This window comes from Pogona vitticeps, chromosome 7 (assembly GCF_051106095.1).
Source record: "Pogona vitticeps strain Pit_001003342236 chromosome 7, PviZW2.1, whole genome shotgun sequence".
Taxonomy (NCBI): Eukaryota; Metazoa; Chordata; class Lepidosauria; order Squamata; family Agamidae; genus Pogona; species Pogona vitticeps.
The window spans coordinates 12,400,020-12,416,023 of NC_135789.1; the positions used below are offsets into that span (position 1 = coordinate 12,400,020).

General features: G+C 56.4%; 2 protein-coding genes across 5 annotated transcripts; one reads left to right on the plus strand and one right to left on the minus strand.

Moving 5' to 3' along the window:
* Window positions 1-19: 19 nt before the first annotated feature.
* CFD (complement factor D) lies at window positions 20-6,936 on the minus strand. 3 transcript variants are annotated; one of them, XM_078378990.1, is made up of 6 exons: window positions 6,809-6,936; window positions 5,151-5,320; window positions 4,026-4,182; window positions 3,728-3,872; window positions 1,685-1,942; window positions 20-438 (listed from the first exon to the last, which is right to left on the minus strand). In XM_078378990.1, exons 1-6 carry the CDS (start codon window positions 6,919-6,921, stop codon window positions 283-285), a joined length of 999 nt encoding a protein of 332 aa, XP_078235116.1. In that variant the 5' UTR covers window positions 6,922-6,936; the 3' UTR covers window positions 20-282. The 3 variants fall into 3 exon arrangements, with proteins under 3 accessions (XP_078235116.1, XP_078235117.1, XP_072833928.2); XM_078378991.1 differs by lacking the exon at window positions 6,809-6,936 and adding an exon at window positions 6,633-6,731; XM_072977827.2 differs by lacking the exon at window positions 6,809-6,936 and adding an exon at window positions 6,488-6,620.
* PLPPR3 (phospholipid phosphatase related 3) lies at window positions 5,668-15,629 on the plus strand. Of its 2 annotated transcripts, none has more exons than XM_078378989.1 (8): window positions 5,668-5,821; window positions 9,217-9,352; window positions 9,578-9,763; window positions 10,128-10,257; window positions 10,930-11,125; window positions 11,374-11,431; window positions 11,631-11,804; window positions 12,003-15,629. In XM_078378989.1, the coding sequence occupies exons 2-8, from the start codon at window positions 9,278-9,280 to the stop codon at window positions 13,320-13,322; spliced, it is 2,139 nt and encodes a 712-aa protein (XP_078235115.1). In that variant the 5' UTR covers window positions 5,668-5,821; window positions 9,217-9,277; the 3' UTR covers window positions 13,323-15,629. The 2 variants fall into 2 exon arrangements, with proteins under 2 accessions (XP_078235115.1, XP_072833927.2); XM_072977826.2 differs by lacking the exon at window positions 5,668-5,821 and adding an exon at window positions 6,960-7,232.
* Window positions 15,630-16,004: the final 375 nt, after the last annotated feature.

A 16,004-nucleotide genomic window follows, 5' to 3' on the forward strand; every position in this document is an offset into this window, starting at 1 on the left:
AAAGCTGGATAAAAGAGTCTTTTTTTGTGATGCTGTGTGCTGTTTATTCATATACACAATTGCTATGTTTTTATTAGGAAATGGTATCCGTAGCTCAAAAAACATTTATTTTGGTAGGGAACTACAAACCCCATAATCCTGCTGCCAGGATGGCTGTGGTGGCTGGTGGATTTTGGGAGCTGTAGTCCACCCAACCCTCAAACACCACCACCCCTTTGAAATCCAGCGCTTTCGCTGGGGGGGGGCGCTGTATCTCAAGAAGCGACTGCTGTGGGCGGTGGGCTAGTTGGCCAGCCCCATGACTTCATTGATCCAGGTGAGATAAGGTGCGATCCGGGTGTAGATCCCGGGCTTCTTCCAGTTGCCGCAGACACGGGAGCCGGTGGCCACTACCCCTTCGGCCATGCCGTTGCAGATCAGGGGCCCACCAGAATCGCCCTGCAAGGAGAAATGTAGGGGGTAGGGAGAGATACCAGCAAACGGTTTGAGCCTCGGAAGTCTTAACATGGGGACTCTACCCCTGTGCTCCTCGGAAGTAAGGCTCACGGGATTCAACTTACTCCTTCCCCCTGAAAAAAGGGAACAGCACAGAGTTGCATCCGGGCGGGCTCAGCTGGAAATTGGAAAGTCCCTGGTTCGAATCTTACCAACCCAGTGACTTCTTCGAGCTCTGTGCCTCCATTCGAGCCTTAACACGAGACTATCTCACAAGGTGGTTCTGAAGATCTTGAAAGATGTGGGCAAAAAAACGGGGGCCCAAGGAAACCCGTTGGTTTTTAAGGCACCCCGAGATTCTCTCTTCATTTCTGTTTAAACGTAAAATTGTTCCGGGCTGCCCCCTGCCTTTACATTTCCATTTGAGTTCCCATCTTAAGTCACACTCCAGGTGCAGCTGTTGAATTATGACTTTTACACGATCTGGGTTTTGGCAAGCGGTCAAAGCTAGAAAGGATTTCCGAGCTTGATTTGGAACCAGTTAAAGCCTCATAACAAAACGTGTTAAATTATTGCAAAAGAATTAATCAAAAAAAGAGAGAGAGAAAAAATAAATGCTGGCCCACTCCATTAAACGTTGCTGGCCCAATGTCTAGCTTCTCGCCCTCTTCAGCAAGCTGTGGCCTACCATCTGATAATCAGAGGTAGACTTCTGCAGAGGGAGGATCTGTGCTGTTGCCACAGCTAAGACTAAGGGACAGGGGTTTGCCTGTGTTCTTAGGCACTTTGTCCCCATGTATTGGAGGACTGCATCTTTCTCTGACACAGAGTGACGGAAGTGGTACATTTTGAGTGTGGGGAGGGTCTTAATCATATCAGTCCTCAGATGCATGCAATCCCTCCCCCTTCCCCCAAGGAAAGTAAAAATGCAGGAATTTTGGTTGGTCCATCACAATCCGGCACTTTGCATCTTCCCCAGAGGGAGCAGGTCTTCTGTGCACTCAATGGCTCTTCATGGTCCATTTAAAACGCCTTTTGGGACAACAGGAAAAGCTCAGAAACACCTTGTTCCTCCTTCCTCCTCACTGACAAATATTTGAGAGCTAAACTCAAGAGGAAACATGGAATCCTGCCTCCAATTAAAAATAAGAGTTTGTGGGCCGTTAGGAACATTGCAGTTAGCCACTGTGTTTTGGACACTGCCCCGGGGAATGAGAAACACCCTCTCCCGCTTGAACCCCCCACGTACCTTGCACGAATCTTTCCGCTTGGATTCGGCGCACATCATTTTCTCGGTGATGTCGCCGTCGTGAAAGGTCCGCTCGTTGCACTGGGCCCGGCTCATGACGGGCAGGTCCACGTACTGCAGCTTGTCCGGGCGCTTCCCGGTGTTGCTGGTGACGCCCCAGCCGGCCACCCGGCACAGGGTGCCAGCGGGCACTTCTCGGTCCTCCCTCTGGAGGGGGAGAGTCTGCACATGGGTCCCGAGGGTCGCTGGTTCGCTCAGCTGGTTGGTGGATGAGTGTGGGAGGAAGACAGCAAGAGACCAGTTAGAGGGAGAAGCCAGCTCTCACGGCATGTTCACCAAGAGTCAGACTTCTCAGGGTGAGTGTGAAGGTTCACAACCAGGTTTTGGCATGTCAAGTGAACAATTCGTGTGGTTTTCCTCTGCCTCGGTCCCCCTCTTTCTGCTGGTGGGGGTCACCGACAGGCTCTTTCGGGTGGCATTTTTGAAGCTACGGGCTTCCTCCCGCCCTTGGTGGTATCCCAAGAATTTCTTGTTCGTCTGCAAATAGAGTAGGAGCCCGTATCTGCAGGGAGCCCATTCAGCGGATGCTGAAAAATGTGGATTGTAGCAAACACTATTTTAAGAGCAAATGTTATTCATAGAATGGTTTCTAGCTCCCTCTAGTGACCAGTTCTGATAACTTTGTCTTTAGAAGAACATTTTGCAACCACACAGCCTTTTCCCTATACTGTATATTTTTAGCATTTTCCTTTTAATTCCTAAAATATTTTCGGACCGTGGATAAGTGAATCAGCGGATACGGATCCCACAGATATGAGGATCCTACTGTGCAAGCTCCTGCTTCACGTCAGTAAGATCCACAAAAACGACGGGAGCACAAATTGTCCGCACGCTTACCTCAGCGCCCCCTTTTAGCTTTGCAGGGTTTTATGGGCCTTCGGTGGGGGCAAGGTGTGGCACATTTTGGGCACCAGATTTCGAACTTCAGGACCCGAAAATTAAAAAGAGAACGACGAGGGTGGTCTTGATGCTTGGAGCCCCTCTTTGGGATTGGAGGCTCCCAAATGGAAGACTTGGGACAAAGGCTATTGGAGATGATGTGGCCGGAGAGGAGCGGGAAGCAAGTCCGGCTGGTTCTCTCTGCAGAACCCGAAGCCCGACAAGATGAAATTGGCACCCGAAAGAGAAAAGTGAGCTTGTGAACAGAGGAGGAGGAGGAAGTGAATGTTGAGCCGGATGGGGAAAAAAGCTTTGTAAAATAAACAGACTTTATTATGTTGATAAGGAAAGAACATCAAAGAGGAGATGAGAAGGAACCAGACATTGGCACAGAAGCTAACAAAGAGTCCTCTGTGAGGCGTCCGTGGCCCTGGGAAGACTGTGCCGGCTAAAGCCGTCAAGAGGGAGGCCCATGGATGCCGATCCTCCCTCCCCCCCTGCTCTCCAGCAAGACCTCCAACCCTTTGGAAAATCCTGTGCCTTGATTCTGCAGCCTGATTCCACCGTGCGAGGGAACACCATCCCTCCCATCAGCCTGTTGCCTGCATTTGTTTCAGTTTATCGTGGGTTTTGCTCCTGTGTTGCCTTTGTGAAATAGGGGCATCTCTAGCCGGAAGCCTTCCATCGAAGTATGGGCCTCCCAGCTGGTTGGAGAAACTGGAAATCTCTTTAGCCATGACACTTAGCTTTCTAAGGCTGGGAAAGATGGAGAAGGCAGCAGGAAAGGAGGGAGACCCAATACAAGATGGACAGACTCCCTAAAGGAAGCCACAGGTTTTGAATTTACAGGAGTGGAGCAGGGTTGATGGGGAGAGGACACATTGCAGAGTGCTCCTTCGTAGCATCGCCCAGGAACTGGAGGCGAGTAGATGGCTGAGAAGGCGCAAACGTGAAAGAAGAGATAGTGCTGGAAGAGGAGACCCGCAGGGCAGGGGAAAGCAAAAAGATGGCTCATTCATGGGGTCGCCATAAGTCGGAGCAAGAACGAGACTTCACTCCTGAGGCGAGGAGGCCGATGGGGGCCCCCGAGCAGCACCCACCCACCTGGAGAAGCAGCAGGTCGTCGTCGTTGTGGTCTCGGCCGCTGCCAGGGTGGGGGATGAGGCGACGGACGCTGTACAGCCGCTTCTGGGGCTCATCGTTGGAGAGGGAATGAGCCCCCAAAAGGACCTGGAACGTCCCATTGACCCTGCAGCAGAGGGGGGGGCGGGTGGTGGAGTCCGGTTATGATCCCCCCCACCCCAAAAACAAGGGGTTCCCCTCACTGGAGCCCCCTTCAAAGGGCGGTCTCCTAGGGAACAGTTCGGAGGGGGGGTTCTTTTTAGAAACGTAGGCCACTTACGTGTCCTCCAGGCAGTGTGCGGCGCTGAGCACCCACTGCAGGGCGATGAGGAAGCCCCCGCAGACGTGCTTCCCGTCCTCCTGCAGGGAGGCCATGTACGGCATCTGGTGGGCGCCGGCTTCCTGGCCACGGAGGATCCGTCCCCTCGGGCGACCCCCTGGAAAAGAATGAATATCACCACCGATGCCACGTTTCCTGGGGAGGAGGGAAGTCTGGAATTTCAAAGGTAGACTGCCTCTCAGTTTGGAAGCTTTGTTTAGCTATTTGGGGCTCTTTTAGCACGAAGGAAGGGCCCATCTCCTGCCAATTTTATTTCTTCCCAGCCTATTCTCTGTGGTGCTCAAAGGGCGGAAAGCCACGTATCATTTGTTAAAATGTTAAATTTATTTTTATTTTATTGCAACACCCATCTAACCAACGGCCGCTCTGGGCGGTTCGCAAACAGCAACATAAAAATAATACACTAAAAATGCATTAAGTTGGCCTAATTAAAGGCCACGTAGGAAGTTTCAGGATTTATGACTTTCTTTCATAAATAAGGGTATTTTCAAAACAAATGAAAAAAAAAACAAAATAAATCAATGGACAAACAAGCCGAAGAACAACAACTTTTTAAAAACCTTGTCCTGGGTGACATTAACGAATTCTAGGTGCTGGGAAGTGTAATCCTAAGTAACAGGAAATAATTTCTTTTAATAAGTTTTCTTATTCAAAGGAGTCCCTCCCACTCTAATCCAGACTCATTGTGTGCCAGCAGGATATACCCAGAGAGTTACTCCCCAGATAAACATTTTTTTTTTGAAAAAGGAGAAAGCAAGGGTAAAAGTGTTTTAAATAAAATAAAATCTCTCCCTTTCATGCAGAAACTTGTAAAAGTCCCAGGGAGGGTTGAAGGTGGCCGGGGGGGGGGCAAGAAACTCTTTAAGTTATCTCCAACAGCAGGTAAGCGTTTAATGCTGAAAATTAAATACTGAGGCCAGTCACGAAGAGGAATAAGGTGGTCCGTGATTTTTATATTTAATTCCCCAAGATATCTGGAGGCCTCTGAACTTTGGGAGATGCTAAAGGGAGATGAATGGCAGAGGGAAAATGTGCAGAAATAAAGTTGGGGAGCTCAAGACTCACCAAAGGCAGGGCAGATGCCTAAGAAGAGGACGGTCAAGATGGGCAACCCCAAGACCTTCATGTTGGGAGCGGTCGCTGGACACACAGACACACTTGTGTGCACACCTTCGGGCTTGCTCGAACTCCTCTGCCTCGCCGTGCTGTGAGGCTCAGAAGCAGCTGCGTTGACTCTGGGAAAGAGAGAGAGAGAAAGGTATTTACATATTTTCAGGAAGTCCCCCGTTTCACCCTCCGGCTGTCATTTTCCTGGACAAACAACCAAGATCGGAGCCGGCCGGTCCCCAGCTGGTCATTTTGGCAGGCGATGAGGGCCCAGATTTCCTCTCCGAATTGTGCAACTGCAGGATACGGCTTGTTTTCCCATCTGAACTCTTGCTTGTCCTTTCAAGACTTCAACCCTCATTGCTCGGGGAGCATCCTGTTTCCACGGAGGATGGTTTCCCTCCAGATTAAAAAATGTCCTGGGTAAAGTTTTTGAGCCTCAAAACAAACACGAGACACACACACACAGAGAGATACAAAAACTGGAGCTTTCTCCTCCGTGTTAAAGGAGGACAGCCAATGATGGAGTCTAGAAAGAAGTGAGCAAATTTGCTCTTTCTTCGGAATCTTTTAGAAGGGAAGAAAAAGAGGTGGCTGTTTGGCCGCTCTCCAGGATCCAAACTTCAGAGGTAGACTGCTCCTGCCCGGAAAGGTTCTGTTCACAGCTTGGAAGTAACTCAGGCATCCCAGCAGAGCCGGCCCGGGGGGGGGGGGCTATGGCAAGCTGCGCAGTCCCTGGGCAACCCAGCGGGGGGGGGGGGGGAGACCTGAAAAACCCAGGGAAGGATTGCTGTCCTCTCTGGAGCTGATGATTCATTTAAAGGGGGGTTAACTCGCCCTCGCGGGCTGGATTTTGCTCAAGGACCGCCGGGGGGGCGCGTTTTTCTTGCCCGTGCGCCTTCTGCGCGCCCGGCTGCCCCACAAACCAAGATTTCGTTCCTTCCAGGCAGGCCGGGCCAACCGGGGACACCCCTAACCCCCCCCCGCCTGCACGCCCCCCCATCCCTTGATCTGCTGCTGCTTCTTTGGAGCTGGTCCTCAGCCCCCGCCCCCGCCGTGTTGCTAAGCAACTGGGGAGGAAGATGAAGAGGTGGTGGTTATTTTTTGGGGGGTTGCCACCGGACCCCTCTCCGCCCCTGGGGAGCCTCCCTTTCTCCCCATGGTGGTGTTTGGGGCGGCGGCCGCGGGGGGGGTTCGGTCTTTTTGAACTTGGGTTTAAAGGCAGGCCCCGGAGTTCGCCCGCCCCCTCCCCTCCCAAAGCCGGCCGGAGGAGGAGGAGGAGGAGGAGAAGAGACCTGTAGGGCCGGGAGGCTTGCCCCCGCTCCCCTTTGCGCACGGCCCCCGCCGGGAGGGAGGGAGGGGCAGGGAGGCGCCCGGGAGAAAAGCCGCCGCCCCCCCCCGGGCTCGGAGTCTGAATGTTATTGTTAATTGAACGCCTACGAATCGCACGGCTTTGCTCCTGGTCGTATTCTCCCCCCCCCCGCCCTTTTCGGCTCGCCCGGTCCTCAAATCCTGCATCTTTAGCCGGCGCATCCCTTCTCTATGGAAACCCGGGCGCGCGCGTTCACACGTACACGCGCGCGCACAGACACAACCCCCCCCCCGCACACACACACCCGGGTCTGCTGCTCTTCCTCCTCCTCCTCTCTTCCTCGCCTTTGTGCTCAGTCTTTGCAGCCGCAGCTGGAAAAAAAAAAGGCGAGCGAGGCAGAGCCGCGGAGCCGCGCATCCCTTGGGCGCTGAAGGGTGGGGGGTGGGTTGGGGTGGGCTTCTTTTGGGGAGGGGGCCCTCTCCGCTTCTGGATTGATTCCCACCGACCCCTCTCCCACCCCCTTTGGGGTGGAGTGAGGGGGGCGCAGGTGGCCATTCCTGGGCGGCCACCAGCCACACCAGCTGCCGCCCCCTCCCCAAGCTTTGCAGCTCGCCCAGGGGAGGGAGAGATAGCCCTCCCCTCCCCTCTTTCCACCGGCGCCCCCTCCCAAAAAAGGCGGACCACCTCTCCATCTACGCCCGCCCGGGAGCATCGCCCATGCGGGACAGGTACGTGCGGCGGATCGGGACCCTTGGAAAGGCACTCCTTTCTCCCTCCCCCTTTCTCTCCCCCCCCCCGCCCACGAAGCCTCCTCTTCCTCCTCCCCAGTGGTTTTCCTCCTCCTCCCTTCCTGCCAGACAAAAGGTCTGCAGGGAGGGGGCTTTGCCTATTTTCTCCCCCAGAAAAAGCTGGACGGGGGGGTTGATCCAGGGCAAAATTTTTAAATAATTCCCCCACTTTGACAGGAGCAACAGCTCCCCAGGGACTCCCCCGGGCGATGCTGGGAGGGGGGGTGAGAGTGGCACCCCACCACCCCAGAGAGCTTCACATTACAGGTGTTTGTGTAGATGATTCCCAATGGGAGGGGCACATTGTTTGAACCTGACCCCCCCCTTCCCTCCACGTTTTGGGGAGAGTTCTGTCCCTACCCTTACAATCCCTCCCTAAATCTGGATCTCCTCCTTGAGGCTTGGGGCTCCCTAAATATTTTTTCCGGGGGGGCGGAGCTTTCATAGGGATGAAATCCAGTTTTTTGGACCCCCTTTTTGCTGCCCCCCCCAGCCTGCATGGTCCCTGAAAGGCAGGGATTGAAAGAGGGTTTGATTGCAAGCCAAGGGTTTTTAAATGCCACAGGCTCTCCCTTTTCTTGTCCTCGGCGAAAGAAGCTCGTTGGGGATCACCCTGCATAATTCTCACCCCACCCCCAGGTTAGATCCTCTGGAACTTCCTACCACAAGATGGGGAGGCCAGGAGAGGCTACCCCCTGACCAGCATCTCCCTCCTTTCCTCTTTCTTCAGCAAAAAAAGGGGGAGGAATTCTGTGTGGAGCCACCGGCTGGGGCCACAAGATTGGCCCAACCGAGCCTCCGTGTCCAGTGGCAGTCCACCTGGCTTTGGGGAGAGTTCGCGCCCGCTTGTAGGGTTTGTGGGGAGCTGCCGCTCACCGGCAGCGACGGCTGACAGAAGGCAGCCCTTCTGAACCGGCGGTGGTTCCTCCACCCACACCCCACGGACACACCCCTCCATCCGTCAGCCACTGTCGGACGGAAGACACTGGTGGGTTCGAATGGGACTGGTCTTTGCACCCGCCCGGCGTCTCCCACCTCAGAGAGGGGATGTTTTGAATCCAGGACCCAAAGCATAAGTAATTAAAACGATCTCCCAGCTTCTTGGGCTTCATGAGCCCAGGAGCTTCCGTCCCACCGGCTGACTGGGCTAGAGAGCCCTGATGGGTCTCGTAGTCCACCACACCTCGCACGAGACAGCCAAGGACCGTTCCAGCCACCACTTGGGTTTCTTGCCTGCTGGGAGAGCCTGGGGCCGAACTGGATATATTTTGGGGTGGGGGTGGGGGCTGTGCATACCGGCTTTCCTCTTTGCTCAGCCCCACTCATGCATCCCAGGGTGGTTTTCCCTTCCAACAGATTTATTTATTATTTATTTAATTCATTTAATTTAGGACTAGGAGCTCAAGGATGATGGAGTCCCCTTGCTCAGAGCCCAGAATCCCCAGCGGTCTGGATCATGCCTCTCTCTTTCTGGGTCTCTTGCTGCTCAGAGACCGGCCACCCACGGCCCACAGAACCGGCGTGGTCCTCCCCAGCGACTTGCAGAGGGTGGGACCGGCCACGTCCCGTGGGGTGGGAATCCGGATTCCAAGAAAGGATCCAGAAAACAGGGAGCTTCCCTTCACCCTCTCAGGAGGGGCGCTGTGGGCAAGGCACCCCCCCACCCCCAACCCCGCCTCCCTCCGTGTGACCAGAGACGAGGGCATCGATCCGCTGGCTTTAACTGGGTCAATGCAGCACGCCAGGGAAGGGCCTGGGAGGGCTGGCCAAGTGGGGGGGGGGCTGAATGGGTGGGAGGCTGCCTGGGTGGGTCTTGGCCAGTCCCACTTTTGGGGTGGGGTGGGGGGCCTTTGGTTGTGCCCAGTTGGGGCTGGCTTTGCTCTGCCTACACAACAAAGGGAGATTCATGCTTGTCCCTCCACAGTGCCTGAGCCGAGGGCCGGCCCCAGGGCCCCCCTTCTTCCGGACCCCCACACACGGACACCATGGTCCCTGCCAAGGAGAAGCCCAAGCCGCCCAAAGACAGCATGACGCTTCTCCCCTGCTTCTACTTTGTCGAAGTGCGTGAGATGAATTCTTTTTGCAAGCTCTCCCTGAGAAACAGAGGAAGGTGGTGGTGGTGGGGAACCCCGGGAGGGGAGGGGAAGAGGTTCGCGGGAGCTTGGGGGGGGCCTCCCCTTGCTTTCAGTCTCCCTTGGCGTGAGAGTGGGCTTCATTCCGAGGGTCTCTGGGCCCTGGGTTGAAAGCCCCCCCTCTCCCACCCCCGCCCCCATCTCCCCCCCCAGTTGCCCATTGTGGCCTCCTCCATCGTGACCCTCTACTTCCTGGAGCTGACCGACCTCTTCAAGCCGGCCAAGGTGGGCTTCCAGTGCTATGACCGGGCCCTCTCCATGCCCTACGTGGAGACCAACGAGGAGATGATCCCCTTGCTGATGCTCCTCAGCCTGGCCTTCGCCGCGCCGGCTGCCTCCGTGAGTAAAGCCCCTCGGTCGGCTGGTCGGTCCACCTGGTTGTCCTTTTTTTTATCTCCTTCCTTCTTGAAGAAGTTCTTCCATTCACTGAAGAAACAACTGTAAAAAAAGTGGTTTTTATTTTATTCTTTCTCTTACTCATATCTCTAAATGAATTATTGCGATTTTAAGTGCCAATGATGGAGGGGAAAGGGGTGGACCCATTGGGGGGGAACTGAATGCTGTTCTCCTCTGGGAATCTCTGCCACGTGGCTGTGCAGCTAGAAGAATTGAACCAAACATTCCAAACTCTGAAACATTCTCCCCCCTCCTGATCCCCAAATCTTGCTTCTTTCCTGCCCCCGCCAACCTCTGGGCCCCACAGATCATGGTGGGCGAAGGCATCGTGTACTGCCTGCAGTCCAAGACGAAAGGCCGGGGCAGTTCCGAAGGCAGCATCAACGCCGGCGGCTGCAACTTCAACTCCTTCCTTCGACGGACGGTCAGATTTGTGGGTAAGGCGGTCAGCGGCCGACGACCCTTCCGGCCCCTACAATCTCTCTCCCCCCCCCCCCCAATCTCCTAAAGGAAAAGGCGACTCTTATTTATGGCACTCCAAAAAAATGATCATAAATGAGGGTGCCGGTTGCTTTCCAAAGGAATTTAATCCAAGGAATCTGGGCAGGATTAAGCCACCCTTTTGTTGACCCAGAGGTCCTGCTTTGCAGCCCTACCGTGTGAGGGAGAGGGATTGATGCCCCCCCCCTCTAGAAGGATGTCTGGGAGGCCCTTCGCTCCCGGCCTGTGAAACAGAGAGAGAGAGAGAGAGAGAGAGAGACCCTAAAGAGGGTCCAAGGGGCCTTCCAGCCTCCCTGTCTGGTCCCAGCGCTGGCCAGGGGTGTGTGAAATAACTCCAGGTACGCTCAGAGGCTCTCTCACTCTCTCGATGGCCCTTCCTCACACCCTCCGGAAGGGAATCCAGACACCCCGATCCAGGCTGGGGGGCGGGTCAGACCTGAGAAACGAATCCAAACCCTTGGGGCTCTCTCTCTCTCTCTCTCTCAGCCTAGCCTACATCGCAGGGGTGTATGTTTGTGGTTGGGCGGGGGAAGGTGACAGAATGGGTGGGGCCAAGGGGTTCTCCTCCCCCCCGACGCACCCCTTTTTGCTCGCTCCCCGCCCCGCAGGGGTCCACGTCTTTGGCCTCTGTGCCACGGCCCTCGTGACCGACGTCATCCAGCTGGCCACGGGCTACCACGCCCCTTTCTTCCTCACGGTCTGCAAACCCAACTACACCCTCCTGGGGATCTCCTGTGACTCCAACCCGTACATCACCCAGGACATCTGCTCCGGGCCGGACCAGCACGCCATCCTGTCCGCCAGGTAAGCACGGAGCGTGGCCTCGCTCCCCCCCCCCTCCGGGCAGCCTGGCTGAGCCGGCCCATTTCCAAGCGGCTTTCAGGCCCTTTCCGTGTTTCCCGGCGAATGAACGCCAAATGATCTCCGGGAAAGCCACATTTTTCCCCTGTTTGTGAAGTAAAGTGAAACCTCAATAAGTTGATGAAGGACTCTGGCTGTCCTGAGGCAACACCCATTGATGTGGGGGGGTTGATTCTTCCTTTCTCACTCAGGAAGACGTTTCCCTCCCAGCACGCCACTCTGTCTGCCTTCGCGGCCGTCTACGTGTCGGTGAGTTTCCTCGCTCGGCTGGATCGGGGTGTCAAGGCTGTCGGGGCTCTGCCAGGAGAGAGGCCGGGAGGGCCGCCAAGACAGGCCAGGAGAGCCTCGGCGGCCTTCCTTCTCTCCACGCCAGCGGTGTGCCAGGTCAGTCCGGCAAAGGAGGAAGGAAGGGCGCCTGAGAGCATCAATCCGCCCATCCTCTTTGCAGATGTACTTCAACTCCATCATCTCGGACAGCACCAAACTCCTGAAGCCCATCCTGGTCTTCGCCTTCGCCATCGCGGCTGGCATCTGCGGCCTGACCCAGATCACGCAGTACCGCAGCCACCCGATCGACGTCTACGTGGGCTTCCTGATCGGCTCCGGCATCGCGGCCTACCTGGTGAGCGACTGCCTTTCCGAGCCCCACAGGGTGGGAGACCCCAAGAATCCAAGGGAAAAGGGGGGACCCAGTGCTCTTCATGCGTGGGCTAGCCCTTCTTGGATTGGGCCCCCTCGAAAGCACGGGAGGAGGGTTCAACCCACCCGACGGAGCAGGATGCTTGCCCGTAATGGTCCACTCCGGTTCTTCCCACCGCAGGCCTACCACGCGGTGGGCAACTTCCGGGCGCCCACCGAGAAGGGGCCCTCCCACCCCCCAGCCAAGGACGCCCTGAGAGCCCTGACCCAGCGGGGCCACGACTCCGTCTACCACCAGAACAAGTCCGTCAGCACCGACGAGCTCAACCCCCAGACCCGCCTGGAGGGGATGAACCGGCAGGTCCAGCGGGAGAAGAATTCCCTTGGCAGCCTGAAACGGGCCAGCGTGGACGTGGACCTCTTGGCCCCCCGGAGCCCCATGGGCAAGGAGAACATGGTCACCTTCAGCAACACCTTGCCCCGCGTCAACACCCCCTCCATGGACGACCCGGCGCGGCGCCACATGACCATCCACGTCCCCGTGGACGCCTCGCGCTCCAAGCAGCTCATCACCGAGTGGAAGCAGAAGTCCGTGGAAGGGCGAGGGATGACCCTGGCCGAGGAAGTGGCCCGGCGGGTGGGCTCGGACTCCCTGGTGGGCGACGAGGAGGACCATGTCCCGCCGTCCTTGTACCCCACGGTCCAGGCGCGGACGGCCGAGCGGGCCTCCATGGGGCCCCGGGTCCTCATCCAGCCGAGGCCCGGGGCGACCCCACTGGTCCACATCCCAGAGGAGAGCCAAGCCAACGCCGGCGCCAACATCTCCCCCAAGAGCAGCTCGGCCGTGCGGGCCAAGTGGATGATGATGGCGGAGAAGGGGACGGCCCAGCGGGTGGCCAACCCCCCGCGCCTGATGCAGGTCATCGCCATGTCGAAGCCCCCGGGGATGGTGTCGGTGACCCCCAAGCACTCGGAGACCTCCTCCTCCTCTACCAGCTCCGATTCCTCCCAGTACCGCTCCCCCTCGGAGCGAGACAGCGCCAGCGTGGTCACCATCGACGCTCATGCCCCGCACCACCCGGTCGTCCACCTCTCCTCGGGCAACGGGCCCTGGGAGTGGAAGGCCGCCCCGAAGGGCGCCGATGGGCCGGAGAGCACCTACGAACTCAATGAGATGGGCAAGGATTACCGGGGCTTCCGGCCCGCCAAGAGCGCCGGCGTCTCCCCCGGCTCCTCCGTCAGTGACCTTGAGCAGGAGGAGTCCCGCTACGGCAGCGTGGCCACCATCAACGTGGCGGCCGGGGTGGGGGTCGCGTCCGGGGCCTCGCTGATGCCCTCGGAGGGCATCCCGGCCGCCGAAACCGTCCTGGGGGGAGCCAGCCGGGAGTCCACGCTGAGGAGGAAGCCCGGCAGCCTCTTGGCGGGAGAGAAGGATGCCGTGGCCGAAGAGGCCGAGAACTTCTACAAGAAGATGCAGGCCGGCCGGCGGTTCAAGGAATAACGTCCCCCTCTCTCTCTGTCTCTGTCTCTCTCTTGGCCAAGCGCTCCTGGGCCAGCCTGTGATGGGAAGGGGGCCCCTCTCTGCCTCTTCCTCCTTCACCACCGGAGGGGAAATGGATTTGGGGTGGTGAGACTGGAGGGTGCCAACCGGACACCCTCCTGTGCAGGGTGGGTTCTGTGTCTGGGTCTTTGCCGTGATCGTGTTCCACAAAACGAAGAGGATGCCATGTGTTCACTCGGAGTTTTTACGTCTCCCGTCTCCTGAAGGCCCTTTGAGAATGAACGCCGGCTGCCGCTGAAAGCTCCTGGTGGAGTCAGAGATGGGTGTAACGATGTTTGTAATGATGATTGATTGTAAAACCGGTACATGTGGGGTGGCGGAGGGTGGGGGTGGAGAGACCGAGGAAAGGGCCGGAGGGGTGGGGGGGTGGGGGCTTCCCGGAGACGTGCAGGTTCTTCAGCAACTGGAGGCGACTTCCAGCATCCCACAAATCAAGGGTTAGGGGAGCAGGGACCACCGTGGTGGGCAGGGGGGGGAATGGTGGCAAGGGGGGGGCTTGGCCATCCTCGCCCAAGAGGGTTTCTCAGCCTCTTACATCCACAGGGGTGGGGGTGGGAGGTCTGGAAGGATCCGAGCAGAGGAAGAGGAAGGGGAGATCCCAAGGACGGCCACAAAACCACAAGGGACTCCTGCAGCGTCATGGGTGAGTGGATTGGGTCCCTCTGGGAGGGCCTGGGCTCTCCCCTCTTGATGCCAATGGACCAGAGGAATTTCCCTTCCCTCCATCTAACTGTCGTCCATCAGGGATGTGGTCGCTCGAGACTCTGGTGCTGACCCGGGGAGTGGGTGGGATGGTGGACCTCTAAAGGGCCCGCTCCATGACCTTCGACATGAAAGCATGAAGCAAACGTTTAAAGGGCATTTTTTTTTTCTGGAAAGGGAAGGAATGTATAGCCTTGTGGGGAAAGAGGGGTTGGGGTGGTGAGGGGGGGCAGCCTTTTCTCTACCCCCCTGTTAGCATGAAATGGGGGGGTATTTAATCCCAGGAGGTAGGTGGGTGGGGGTAGGACCGACACTCCCCCCTTTTTTAAAAAAGAGCCCTTAGGGGGGTACCAAAGGGGGAAAACGGGGGTGGGTGGGTGGCGAGTCTGGGTTTCACAGCCAGGCGGCCTAGTCTGCAGGGGCAGGAAACGGGTGCCAGCTCTCGAGGGAAGTTGATTTGGGATTGGGGCCATTGGCAGGCGGAGGAAAAGCGCCGTCCATAAAGCCAGATTTAGAAGCAAGAGAAACGGGGGGGGGTGTCTGGGGGGGGAGCTTATCCTCCCCTCTTTATCCTCAGGTCAAGGCTGCAAACCCAGGCAATGCTAAAACAGGAAAAGGGCGGGGGGGGGCGGGGAATAAAGTAGAATTAATCGTAGTTGTAGCTGTAGTGGTTTCAGTCCATTTGGGGGAAGCTGGATTATATATCTATATCTATAAAATGGTCACTATTTTGCCATCATTCCAGGCAGAGCAGACCAGCCAAGTTGAGGAGACCAGCCAGACCTTGGCTTAGTTGTTTTTTTCTTTCTTCATCGGCTGGTTTCCATCTTCAGCTTCCTCGGCGGAGGAAGAGGGGAGTCTGAAATTAAAGAACTGAGAATGTGCAGACCGTGGGAGGGAGGGAAACAACTCTTGGTTTTTTGATCAAAAGAGGGGTTGGTGGTCTTAAAACATTCACCCCACACAAGAAAAGGAAGGGGTGTATATGCTTAATGGGAAAAGTGTGAGGGTTTTTTTTTGGTGGGTCTCCCATTAATGGCGTGGGAAAAGTGGTTTGGTGGGGGAGGGGGTTCATTAGCAAGGGGGGTGCATGAGAGGAAGAGGGGGGTCCAAGGGGAACGGATGGGGTTAATTAATGGGGGCGTCCAGCTGGACAGAAAGTCCCGTTTCGTCCACAACCAGGAGACGGAGGTGTTGCAGCCGGCCGCCACTGATGAAACAACCTGTTGTCTTTCAGAGATGTTTGTAACTCTTTGTTGTTTCCATTAATTAAAAAAAATCACAATTATGGTTTTCCCGCCCAAGTGACATTTTGGGGATGGGCAGGTTTGGCACCGTAGTCAGTGGCCTTGATTCCGAGAATATGAAAGGGTCAAGATGGCATCTCCCCCTCAGAGACTGGCCACGACAAGAGAAAGCATGCGAATCGGGTGTCGCGCTTGGAAAAGTTGGTTTCCGTGGGCTGGCCGATGCCACCAGTGGCAGAACTGAGACTCTTTTCCACCTCTCTCTTTTTGTATTAATAAACGTGTAATAAATCCGGAATGACATCCTCTCAGAGATATTTACACAGAGATCAACCCCTTTGCATCGGTTGCCTCTCCTCCAAGAGGTGCTTTAGCTCTAACTCGGGGGCTAAATTTGAGCAACGCCTTCCAAAACCAGGTCCCATTTCTTTGGGGGGGGTTTGGACGGGGGCCCAGGTAAAGATGAGAGGAATGCATGGGGTGGGGTAGTGATTCTGGAAACCAAATTCCTACAAACCTGGTAGCCCAGGAATGGCCCTCTTTTGCTCCTTCCCTAATAGAGGGGGGCAGAAGAAACAAAGGTGAGGAATAACGTTGAACAATTGCGAAGTCCTACACCTACGAATAAGGGGGGGAAGGACCCTCAAATGCTCAGTTGGGAGACTGGGCTTCG

Coding starts and splice junctions, on each gene's coding strand:
- CFD (XM_078378990.1), bottom strand. CDS start 6,921: ATGCGCGGCTCCGCGGCTCTGCCTCGCTCGCCTTTTTTTTTTCCAGCT. Junction 4,183..5,150: donor AGGCATCTGCCCTGCCTTTG/GTGAGTCTTGAG, acceptor ATTCTTTTCCAG/GGGGTCGCCCGAGGGGACGG. Junction 3,873..4,025: donor GCACACTGCCTGGAGGACAC/GTAAGTGGCCTA, acceptor CCTCTGCTGCAG/GGTCAATGGGACGTTCCAGG.
- PLPPR3 (XM_078378989.1), top strand. CDS start 9,278: ATGGTCCCTGCCAAGGAGAAGCCCAAGCCGCCCAAAGACAGCATGACG. Junction 11,432..11,630: donor TCGCGGCCGTCTACGTGTCG/GTGAGTTTCCTC, acceptor TCCTCTTTGCAG/ATGTACTTCAACTCCATCAT. Junction 11,805..12,002: donor CCGGCATCGCGGCCTACCTG/GTGAGCGACTGC, acceptor TTCCCACCGCAG/GCCTACCACGCGGTGGGCAA.